This window comes from Bufo gargarizans, chromosome 3 (genome assembly GCF_014858855.1).
Source record: "Bufo gargarizans isolate SCDJY-AF-19 chromosome 3, ASM1485885v1, whole genome shotgun sequence".
Lineage (NCBI taxonomy): Eukaryota > Metazoa > Chordata > Amphibia > Anura > Bufonidae > Bufo > Bufo gargarizans.
This window is the reverse complement of record NC_058082.1, coordinates 332,540,290-332,552,941: the sequence shown is the minus strand read 5'-3', so window position 1 is coordinate 332,552,941 and position 12,652 is coordinate 332,540,290. Positions and strand designations below refer to the sequence as shown.

The 12,652-nt window shown below is 42.4% G+C and overlaps 1 protein-coding gene across 1 annotated transcript in view; it reads left to right on the top strand.

Moving 5' to 3' along the window:
* LOC122931571 (tetraspanin-18-like) overlaps positions 1-11,933 on the top strand; it is a 100,664-nt gene extending 88,731 nt beyond the window's left edge. Inside the window, exons 8-10 of the mRNA XM_044285646.1 lie at positions 2,232-2,315; positions 11,122-11,310; positions 11,829-11,933. Coding sequence (XP_044141581.1) covers positions 2,232-2,315; positions 11,122-11,310; positions 11,829-11,933 — 378 coding nt within the window. The remainder of the gene's footprint in view (positions 1-2,231; positions 2,316-11,121; positions 11,311-11,828) is intronic.
* Positions 11,934-12,652: the final 719 nt, after the last annotated feature.

Here is a 12,652-nt window from a genome sequence, read left to right as displayed (position 1 = left end):
CCATTTGGCAATCCAATAATAGCTCCCCCCCCCCCCCCAAAAAAAAAAATAAAAAAAAAATAAAAAATTAAAATTTTCACTGACGGGGCCCATCAGGGTGTCCTCAAATGTGACATGGTGCCTGAAAACTATTCCAGCAAAATCTGCCCTCCAAAAGACACAAGGTGTTCCTCCCATTTTAAGCCCTGCTGTGCGTCCATACAGCTGGCTACAAGCACATATGGGGTGTTTCCTGAATGGGGAGAAAATGGGGAACATATACTGGGGTGCAGTTTCTCCTTTAACACCTTGTGAAAGTTTAAAATTAGGGTCTGCATGTAATTTTTCATTTTCAGAAATGTGTGCTATGAAATCCTTTAACAAGAGTTTCTGCCTTCTGTGAGACACCTGTTTGCTGAAAAGTGCCATTTCCACCACTTAAAATATTTGTATGGGGGTGCTCTTTCCAAAATGGGGTAACTTCTTGGGGTTTTTTAATTCATGGGGAGCTCAGGAATGTTTTTAATGCGACATGGCACCTAAAATCCATGGCTGCCAATTCAGGCCAGCCAAATTCACATTTAGCTATTTGCCTGATGTGCGCCCATACAGCAGGCTACAAACACATATGGGGTGTTTCCTGAATGGAGAGAAAATGGGGAACACATACCTGGGTGCATTTTCTCCTTTAATCCCTTATGGGGAAAAAATGGGGTCTGCTAGTAATTTATCATTTTCACAAATGTGTGCTTTGAAATCCTTTTAACAAGTGTTTTAAGCCTTCTGTGAGACACCTGTTTGCTGAAAACGACCCTTTCCACCACTTAAAATGTTCGTACAGGGGTGTTCTATCCAAAATGGGATCACTTCTTGGGGTTTTTAATTTCTTGGGACCTTGGGAATATTTTAAATGTGACATGGCACCTAAAATCAATATCTGCGAATTCGGATCAGCAAAATCCATATTTTGCTGTTTGACTCTAGAGCCCTGCTGTGCGCCCATACATCATTATTTGAGCACATATGGGGTGTTGCCGTATTCGGAGGGAAATGGGGAACGAAATGTGGGGTGCATGTTGTCCTGTTACCCCTTGTGAAAGTAAAAAATGTGGTTTTAAAGCAACTTTTTCTGGAAAATGGGTGCTCACTGCACACCTTGAAATATTCCTTGAGGGGTGTAGTTTCCGGAATGGGGTAACTTTTTGGGGGTTTTCACTGTAGGGCTATCTCAGGGTATCTTCATATACGACATAGCTCCCAATTACCATTCCAACTAAATCCGCTCTCCAAAAGCCATATGGTGCTCCTTCCACTCTGAAGCCTGCTGTGCGCCCATACATCATATTTTAGCACACATGGTTTGTTTCTGTAAACTCCAGATTCAGGGTAATAGGTTTTGTTTGGCTGTTAACCCTTGATGTGATGCAGAAAAAAATTAGCTTAAAATTTAAAATCTGCTAAATAAAAGTGACATTTTGAAATTTCATTACCATTTTCCTTTAATTTTCGTGGGGCACCTAAAGGGTTAACAACGTTTCCAAAATCAGTTTTGAATAGCTTGAGGAGTGTAGTTTTTTAAAATGGGGTGATTTATGGGTGGTTTCGAATATGTAAGCCCCAGAAAGTGACTTCATAACTGAATTGGTCCTGAAAAGGTTGTGTTTTGGAAATGTTAAAAAAAAAAAGTTTAAGATTTGCTTCTAAACTTCTAAGCCTTCTAACATCTCAAAAAAATAAAATGTCATTTTCAAAATTTTCCAAACATGAAGTAGACATATGGGGAATGTAAAGTAATAACTATTTTTGGAGGTATTACTATCTATTATAAAAGTAAAGAAATTGAAATGAGCAAATTTGCTAATTTTTCCAAATTTTTTGTATATTATTTTTTTTTTATGAATAAAATAGAAAAATTTTTACTCAATTTTTCCACTGTCATGAAGTACAATATGTGACGAGGAAAACAATCTCAGAATAGCCTGGATAAATAAAAGCGTTTTAAAGTTATTACCACATAAAGTGACACATGTCAGATTGAAAAAAATGGCTGTGTCCTGAAAGGGTTAAGACCGGTGTCTAAAACGCTGGTCTTAATATATGACCCCCTCAGTTTATTGCTGCTGTTTATTTATTTCTAGTGTTTCAGTATTGAGATATTATGTAATAGACGTAAAATAAAAGCAACCCGGTCATTATCATTTCTTAACGTCATTTTTAACAATATGTCTTTTCTTCTCCACCTTTGCCACCAGGGCTGTTTTATTACCATTGCTAAAGGTTTGAAGAAATATATTTCCATATCTGGAGCTGTCGGCCTAGGTGTACTTGGAGTTGAGGTAACATACATTATCATCAATATCATCATATCCTAATTATTTATGTACACAGTTGTATAAAGAAAATTTGGCATCCATCATCACATAATTTTCTATTGATTTGCTTGTGCTGGAAGCAGAGTTACAGTACATGTATCTCATAGGAAACTTAATTACAGCTATCTACAAAATGGAGCTATAATACGGCCAATTTATGTGTCTTTAGAAAATGACCTGGTGTTTAATTCACTTTTTATGTTTAACATATTTTTAAATAATTTTTGATTATGTTATTTTTAATTTTCATGTCACTTTTTAGATTTAAAACAAACAAAAATCCTGCAGTTTTCACACTGGCCACCATGTCTTATAATCGGTGCCACTTCTTGGTTTGTAGAGATATCACCTCTGTGTATAGATAAGACAGGATCCAGCAATCACAGTAGGTGATTGTCAGATCTTATCTATTCCTTCCTTTTACAATGACCTCTGTACAAGTCACAGAGCATGCCGAGAAAACTCTCCCATGTACATCAATGAGGTCACCTCCTGACCATTGTGTCTATGGCCCATGGGGCTGCCAAGAAGCAATTGTTTTAATGCTTTGTAAATGCTGTTTAGAAGAGCTCAGGCAAGATAGCAACCCCCATAAAAATGTTCAGAAAATAAAATTTTAAATATACGATCAGAAAGTAAAAACAGATTAGAAAAAGTGCTATCATCTGATTTTTTATTTTTTTTTAAACAAATTTTATTGGCAGAAAATGACAGGGTTGTATATGACTTGACATGTCTCAACAAACACTATATGTGGAAGTAAATTGCATGTCAGTAAATACAGCAAACGACATCTCTGTATTACATTTCTATTATTACAAATTGGAAAGATATGTGGATAGCTCACCACCCTCCTCAGTAAGGTAGGGGTGCTCTAGCCGAAAGACTGCTCACTCAATCAGTCCAAAGGGATAAGTAAAATGGAAAAAAAGCGGCTGGCACTCGCTATGTGGTTTCACATCAAACAACAATTTATTATAACTATACCGCTAATACAACAGTAAAATACATATAATCTAAAAAATATAATGATTAAAAAATCCCCTAAAAAATAAATAATAAAATACAATATATGCTGTTATGTTGGGTCACAAACCGCACCAAAATAGAGTCTCTTAAGGAAGTGTATATTACTTTGCCTGTTTGGGCAGTATGTGTCCAATTCAATATAACAAGGATACTGTCTCTTTAAATGAAAGATGAAGCCAAGTCCACAAGCTATGTTGATTACTGCTGGGGGATAGTATCACCCGCTCTATATTTCTCTTCAGCAGTTCTTACATAAGTAAGTCTTGTAGCTTTCGGTTTTAAGATATATAATCGATTTGTAGGGTAATTGTTTAGCTTACCCACCCAGACGAATCTCCAGCCGTCTGTTTAAGCCGCTTCTGCTCGCTCTCGGCGTCCCCGCTCTCCGGCGTTTGACATGTGATGTACCAGAGTTATCGCGGGATTTGGAAGTCTCAGTCCGAAGATCTGATGAGAGCTGCAGAGTAGATGTAAGAATGGAGCGCTCCACTTGTAGAAAATAATTCAAATTTCGTCGATCATATCCAGAAGCTTGTTGTTGGCAGGGATATAACGCTAAACGCATTTCGAGGACTTCAATCCTCTTCCTCAGTAGCTATATCCCTGTTGTTAAATCCCCTCCTTTTATATCTTCATCAGCAGTCCACAAAATCTGGACTGGAATCACTTTTCCTCCTAATGCGGTTTTTGGTGCGTTTTTGGTGCGGTTTTAAAATCGCATGTGCGTTTTTCATGGCATTGGAACCGCAACTTCTTATTTAGTATAAATATACCCAAACATAGTCATTCTCAAATATAAAATCACAAAAATAATAATCAATATATAAAATTTATAAAAAACTATTTACAATATATCCCAGGAAATCAATGCTTTATAGATAATTAAGAACTACATAATAATTTGTAACAAATACTCATTCATAAAGGACATCTGTGTAGCAAAGGGCCTCATCCTCCATAGATTTTATTCTTATCTTTCTTGCAATGTTGATATTGATACTGGAGAAAATGCACGCCGCCATTTACGTTATTCTCCAGTATCAATATCAACATTGCAAGAAAGATAAGAATAAAATCTATGGAGGATGAGGCCCTTTGCTACACAGATGTCCTTTATGAATACTGCCCAAACAGGCAAAGTAATATACACTTCCTTAAGAGACTCTATTTTGGTGCGGTTTGTGACCCAACATAACAGCATATATTGTATTTTATTATTTATTTTTTAGGGGATTTTTTAATCATTATATTTTTTAGATTATATGTATTTTACTGTTGTATTAGGCTACTTTCACACTTGCGTTTGCAATTCCGCTCGTGAGCTCCGTTTGAAGGAGCTCACGAGCGGACGCGAACGCCTCCGTCCAGCCCTGATGCAGTCTGAATGGAGCGGATCCGCTCAGACTGCATCAGTCTGGCGGCGTTCAGCCTCCGCTCCGCTCGCCTCCGCACGGACAGGCGGACAGCTGAACGCTGCTTGCAGCGTTCAGCTGTTCGCCTGGCCATGCGGAGGCGTGCGGATCCGTTCAGACTTACAATGTAAGTCAATGGGAACGGATCCGCTTGAAGATGAGCCCATATGGCTCAATCTTCAAGCAGATCCGTCCCCCATTGACTTTACATTGAAAGTCTGAACGGATCCGCTCAGGCTACTTGCGAACTTAGAAATTTTTCTAAGTTATTAATGCAGACGGATCCGTACTGAACGGAGCCTCCGTCTGCATTAATATGATCGGCTCCGTTCAGAACGGATCCGATCAAGCGCAAGTGTGAAAGTAGCCTTAGCGGTATAGTTATAATAAACTGTTGTTTAATGTGAAACCACATAGCGAGTGCCAGCCGCTTTTTTTACATATTATTACAAATTGCCTGATAGAAAAGACATTGGGACTAACACACCATCATTTTCTCCATTATTTCCTTTTGTTATTTTTTGTGCGCAAAACACCCCCCTCCCCCACAAAATCAAAATATATCCCCAACTAACAAAATTGGCTCCTTATGGTTCACCATGTGTGTCACCTATTGCCTAAACCTGAATTCCATAGCTCACTACCTATCTGTAATGACCGGCGTCACGCACAGGGAGGAAAACAGGGAAAGCCCTGCCTAAGGGAGAGGGAAAGGTGGTGACCCCTAACTCACCTTGCGGCTGGCACCTGACTGCCCTGACGTCCCTAGACGGGTTCCTCACCCGTGCGGCGATCACGTGCCTAAACCCTGGCTTTCCCTGAAATGAGCCCTAGATAGTGAACGGGCCGGTGGGATCGCTAGTCCTCACCACTGCACTAAGAGGGAAACACCAGGGAGAGGACAGACAAACACAGACAAACACAAACACCCAGGTGGACGACAACAACTGTCCACAAAGGTCCAACAGGGATCCGGAGGGTAGCGTTCTGAATCAACAGTCAGAGAACGCAGCAACACAGCTCCAGTGGGTCAGGATAGATGTCCAGGCAGGAAGCTCTATCTCTGGCAACCAGAGAAGTGTGAGAGAAGAATATAAGGAGGTTTGGGAGTGCTGGACAAGGAACAGCTGAGGAGAAGGAGCTACGGATCCCTGAGTGAGCCAAAAGGGTTTGCAAAGCAAACCCAGAAAGCTACCATAAGGAAAACAGCCCTATCTTAAATAGAGCGTGCAGCCAACCGCTGCGACTTCCTGACCCCGGGTATAACGGAGTCAGGCGTGGTTCTCGATACCCTCGTGACAGTACCCCCCTCTCTACGAGGGGCCTCCGGACACTCAGGACCAGGTCTCTCAGGATGAGAGGCATGAAAAACCCGAACTAACCTGTTGGCGTTTACCTCAGACGCAGGAACCCACATTCTTTCCTCAGGACCGTAACCTCTCCAATGCACCAGATATTGAAGAGAGCGGCGGACCCGACGAGAATTAACAATTTTGGATATCTGAAATTCTAGATTACCATCCACGACAACAGGAGGGGGTGGCAGCGGTGATGGTTCTAGAGGTGGAACATATTTTTTGAGTAACGACTTATGAAAAACATTATGAATTTTAAAAGTCTGAGGTAACTCCAGGCGAAAAGCCACGGGATTGATGATGGCTACAATTTTGTAAGGGCCAATAAACCTAGGACCCAGTTTCCAAGAGGGAACCTTCAATTTAATATTCCTAGTAGACAACCACGCATAGTCATTCACTCCTAGGTCTGGACCTGGCGACCGTCTCTTATCAGCCATGCATTTGTATTTACCTCCCATATTTTTCAAGTTAGCTTGCACCTTCTGCCATACCGATGAAAGAGATGACGAAAAACGTTCCTCTTCGGGAACCCCAGAAGACCCCCCCTCTTTGAAAGTACAGAATTGTGGATGAAAACCATATGCACCAAGAAATGGTGACTTGCCAGTGGATTCCTGACGACGATTATTTATGGCAAACTCAGCTAACGGTAAATATGATGACCACAACTCTTGGTTTTCAGACACAAAACATCTTAGATATGTCTCAAGGTTTTGGTTGGTTCGCTCAGTCTGTCCATTCGACTGAGGATGGAAAGCTGAGGAAAAGGACAAGTGTACCCCCAAACGGGAACAAAAAGCTTTCCAAAATTTAGAAATAAACTGGGTACCCCGATCCGAAACAACATCGGAGGGGACCCCGTGAAGCTTCACGATTTCACTGACGAATACCTGAGCAAGAGTCTTAGCATTAGGTAGTGCGGGTAACGCAATGAAGTGTACCATTTTGCTAAACCTGTCCACTACTACCAAAATCACTGTTTTACCCGCAGACAAAGGTAAGTCAGTGATAAAATCCATTGACAGATGTGTCCACGGTCTATTGGGAATGACGAGTGGTAATAGAGACCCTGCAGGACGTGTATGTGAAACTTTTGCGCGCGCACAGGTAGAACAAGAAGACACAAAATCCAATACATCCTGACGCAACCTTGGCCACCAAAAACGACGAGACAATAGCTCCAAGGTTGCTTTACTACCCGGGTGCCCAGCAAGTGCCGAATTATGATGTTCCTTTAATAATTCGAAACGTAGGTTCAATGGTACAAACAATTTCTCTGAGGGGCAAGAGACCGGGGCGTCCCCCTGGGCCTCTAACACCTTCCCCTCCAAAACAGAGTGTACCGCAGAGACAACCACTCCTCTTTGTAGAATGGGCACCGGATCACTCACATTACCCCCTCCAGGAAAACAACGAGATAGTGCTTTAGCCTTGGTGTTCTTTGCCCCAGGACGATAGGTAATAACAAAGTTAAACCTGGTAAAAAATAGCGACCACCTAGCCTGTCTAGGGGTGAGACGCTTAGCTGATTCGAGGTACAGGAGATTTTTGTGGTCCGTAATCACAGTGACGGGGTGGACTGCCCCCTCTAAGAAGTGGTGCCACTCCTCAAATGCAAGTTTAATAGCTAATAGTTCCCTATTGCCAATATCGTAGTTCTTTTCTGCTGCAGATAGTTTTTTCGAAAAGAAAGCACAAGGACGCCATCTGCCAGGAGACGGACCCTGAGACAGCACCGCCCCCACTCCCACCTCTGACGCATCGACTTCAACAATAAAAGGTTGAGAGACATCAGGTTGGACTAGTACAGGTGCTGAGGTAAACCTCTCTTTTAGAGAGGAAAAAGCAACTTTAGCGGCATCAGACCATTTAGAAAAATCAGTCCCCTTCCTAGTCATGTCAGTAAGCGGTTTTACAATAAGTGAATAATTTTTAATGAATTTCCTATAGAAATCCGCGAAGCCCAAGAACCGTTGTAGTGCTTTGAGGTTCTCAGGAAGATCCCAATCTAAAATTGCCTGGACCTTCCTAGGATCCATACGGAAACCTGAAGCAGATAAAAAATAACCCAGGAATTGTATTTCCTGAACGGCGAAGACACATTTTTCAATCTTAGCATATAATTCATTCGTCCGTAGGACCTGCAGTACTTGTCTGACATGCTCCTCATGTGTTCTCAGATCAGACGAATAAATTAAAATATCATCTAGGTATATCACCACATACCTGCCGATTAGATGACTAAAAATGTCATTAACGAAATGTTGAAAGACGGCAGGAGCATTGGTCAGACCGAAAGGCATAACTAGATTTTCATAATGCCCCTCAGGGGTGTTAAACGCTGTCTTCCACTCATCCCCCTCCTTAATACGAATCAGATTGTAGGCCCCCCTAAGATCAAGTTTGGAGAACCACCTAGCACCCGCAATCTGATTAAACAGGTCAGGAATGAGCGGAAGAGGGTATGGGTCTCGGATGGTTATCCGATTTAATTCGCGAAAATCTAAGCAAGGACGGCCCCATCTTCTTTTTAACAAAGAAAAACCCTGCAGCCACGGGTGAAGAAGAGGGCCTGATGTGTCCCTTAGCCAAGCTCTCGGAGATATAATCTTTCATGGCTTGTCTCTCTGGACCCGAAAGATTATATAACCTCGTCTTGGGTAATTTTGCGCCGGGAATAAGGTTAACCGGGCAATCATAAGGACGATGAGGTGGTAACTTCTGACAACCCTTTTCAGAAAAAACATCCTCAAAATCCGAAATAAATGTAGGTAGGGTAGTTATGGAGGCGACTAAGCACTGCTCACTCCACTCCAATATCTCCCTGGCCTGCCAATCAACTACTGGATTGTGCGCTACCAACCAGGGAAGACCCAGCACCACCGGAGTGGGAAGCCCCTCCAGAACATAACCTGAAAGCATCTCGTTATGGTGGTCCCCTACCCGAAGGTGTATATTATGAACAATGTGGGTGAGGTTTCTCTGAGACAGGGGAGCAGAATCAATAGCGAATATGGGAATGGGTCTCTGTAACGTACAGAGAGACAAACCCAAAGTGCGGGCAAAATGGGCATCTATCAAATTTACCCCTGCTTCACTGTCTAAAAAGAAAGAAATAGTCTCTGTCTTATCACCAAAAACAATAACCGCTGGCAACACAAATTGCGATGTACGTATGGAGGAGACGTATACCCCCCCGGCTGACATCCTCCACACAGCCTGGGGTTAGTAGTTTTTCCAATGGTCTTTTGTTTCTGAGGAAAGAAGGACAGACATTAATGAAATGATCCCTCTCCCTACAAAAAAAACAAACCCCACGCCTATGGCGAGCCTCAGGAGGACGGACCTGACGAGTAGTTCCTCCTAGCTGCATAGGCTCGTCTAAGTCCGTACAGACTAACTGCTGCTTGAGAGGAGTTACCAATTTCTCTGGTTCTTTCAACCTGTCCCTAAGGCGTCTCTCTATACGGATAGAAAGGGACATAACCGCATCAAGGGAAAAGGGGGTCTCATATAATGCAAGTGCATCCTTAACCCTTTCGGATAACCCAGAGCAGAACTGACTCCTGAGAGCCGGGTTGTTCCATTGGGTATCCGTAGCCCACCTACGGAATTCAGAGCAATAATCCTCTACCGGCCGTTCTCCTTGTAAGAGTCTCCGTAATCTTGATTCAGCCAGTGCTACTCGGTCAGGGTCGTCATATATGAGACCCAAGGCCCCGAAAAACTCATCCACTGACCGAAGAGCCTGGGAATCAGTAGGTAAAGAGAACGCCCAGGACTGCGGGTCCCCCTGCAGCAGGGAAATAACAACCCCCACCCGCTGATCTTCATTACCAGAGGAGTGAGGGCGCAGTTTAAAATATAACTTACAGGCCTCACGGAATGCCAAAAACTTGTCCCTTCCCCTAGAAAATCTGTCCGGGAGAGGGACCTTGGGTTCCGCAACAACCTGGTTACCAGTAGCAACCGCTGGGCTTGCGGTCAGTTGTAATTGCTGCTGTTGCTGGAGGACCGACGCCTTCAATCCTACCACCTCCAACGACAGGCCATGAAATTGTTTGGACAGAGCAGCAATTTGATCCATACTGGATTCTAAGTAGGTAAAAAAAAAAAATATATAAATATATTTTTTTTTATTTTTTTTACCTACACAAAATAAGGGCCAGAGATAATGTAATGACCGGCGTCACGCACAGGGAGGAAAACAGGGAAAGCCCTGCCTAAGGGAGAGGGAAAGGTGGTGACCCCTAACTCACCTTGCGGCTGGCACCTGACTGCCCTGACGTCCCTGCGACTTCCTGACCCTGGGTATAACGGAGTCAGGCGTGGTTCTCGATACCCTCGTGACACTATCTCAACCTTCACACCACTCACTGTCTAGCCTTCCAAGAGCCCCCTTTGTTTTTTCCAGGAGATACCACTGAGTGCCCAGGAACGGAGCTACCAATTCCATTATCTCGTCTTGGGGTAGTACCTTTTCAATGAAGCTTCTCCATTTCTTAAAGAAATTCTTTGTGGCTCTACCTTTACACTGTTCTGTGTCTAATCTTTCCATATACATTATCTGTTTTGCAGTGCCCAAAACCTCCTCCAAAATGGGCACCGAAGGGTACAGCCAATGTCTCAAAATACTTTTCTTTGCTGACAATAACATTACATGTATTCCCTTGATTCCAATCACCTGCGAGGAATTCCCATTCGGGATCTGACGGGATATAATGAAAGATACATTGTTGTGGAGAGAGATCCAATCCAACATTCCATATCTCCTTGATCTGGTCTACTACTGCCTTCCATAGTTGGGATAAGGAAGGACACTCCCAGAGACCGTGTAAGAGATTAGCCTTAGGTAACTGACATTTTGGACAGGCTCTGAGATAATGTGCCGGAGCTTCCTTGTAAGATAGATCAAAGGCATATGTCGCCTTATGAAGGATTTTGAATTGCATCTCTCTCCAATCTTCACAGGTCACCGCCTGTCTTACTCTTTCTAGCCCCGCCCTCATCTTTGCTGTCAGCGAATCATCTTTGAGTTCCCTCTCCCAGTGGCTAAATACCTTGTTACCCAGCCCCATGGAGTGGGTATTTTGGAGTCTGCCATACAAATCGGACAATGTACCAGCCGAGTTGTCCCGGCCTATCAAGCCCTCAAACCAGGCAAGCCTATCCGGGTCCCCCAAAACCTTTGCCTGGTCCATGCAATACGATTTAACCAGGGCATATGCTAGAAAATGTGATGATGGTAACTGATACTGAGTCTGAAGTTGTATCCAGGGAGTCAATTTGTATCCCTCCATTTGTGGAATAGCGAGGATTGTCTCCCAGCCTGGAAAGCAGGGAGCGTCCACAGGTGCATATATGGGGTGATGTACATTGGTAATTTATACACTTTCCTGACTGCCTTCCAAGCAGCTGTTGTATCTCTTTATTGCTTTATTACTTGGGGTATGTCTCTAATTCTGGAGTGCAAAAGGGCCACCAAGTCCTCCGGGGCTACCAACTCTGCTTCTAGAGCCCTATTAGAAAAGAAGGAGGTATGCCATATCCAGTCTTTAATATGACTTGTCAGGGCAGCTAAATTATACCCCCTAATATCCGGTAAATAGATCCCACCCTCCCATTTTGTCAAACAGTTTTTCGTAGCTTATTCTGGGGCGTTTCTTTTTTTTCCACAGAAATTTTATAAAGGCACTAATTTTGCCTACATCTTGATGTTTAATAAGAAGGGATCATCTGATTTTAACTGCCAGATAAAATTTGTGGTAACACATTTCCTTTAAATGTCAGCAAATCCTGGAAGCCAATGTTCTACCTTCAGTGAAGGAACTAAAACTGGAAAGAGGAATATTGTTCAAACAATATCCAGGTTATAACTAAATAGTAAGCTTGAACTTCTTTAAGGAACAAAAGATGACCCTGATTTTTTTATGCCTTCACTCCAGAATTATGACTTCTAAGACCCCCTTCACAAGGGTGTCGCGGGTGAGGGCTGGATGCTATGCAGGTGTGTTCAGGGAAAATCGTGCGATTGTAATGCGATTTTCTTTCTTCACTGAAGTTCGGGTTTGTGTTCTGTAAACTTTATAATTTTGCATTATAACATGGTTATAATGGAAAATAATAGCATTCTTTATTCCAAAATGCGAAGTATAATGTCAATTGAGGGTTAAAAATAAATAAAAACATAACTCACCTGATCCACTTGATCGCGCAGCCAGGATCGTCTTCTTTCTTCTTCTTTCAGGACCTTCAAAAGAACATTTGATGATGTCACCACGCTCACCTTGATTACGTCATCAAAGGTCCTTTTTCAGGCCCTTAAATACTGTAAGAAGAAAGAAGACGATGCTGGCTGCGCAATCAAGTGGATAATGTGAGTTATTTTATAAAAAATTTTAACCCCTCAAGGCACATTTTACTAAGCATTCTGCATTAAGAATGCTATTATTTTCCCTTATAACAATGTTATAAGGGAAAATAATACAGTAAATAGACTTTA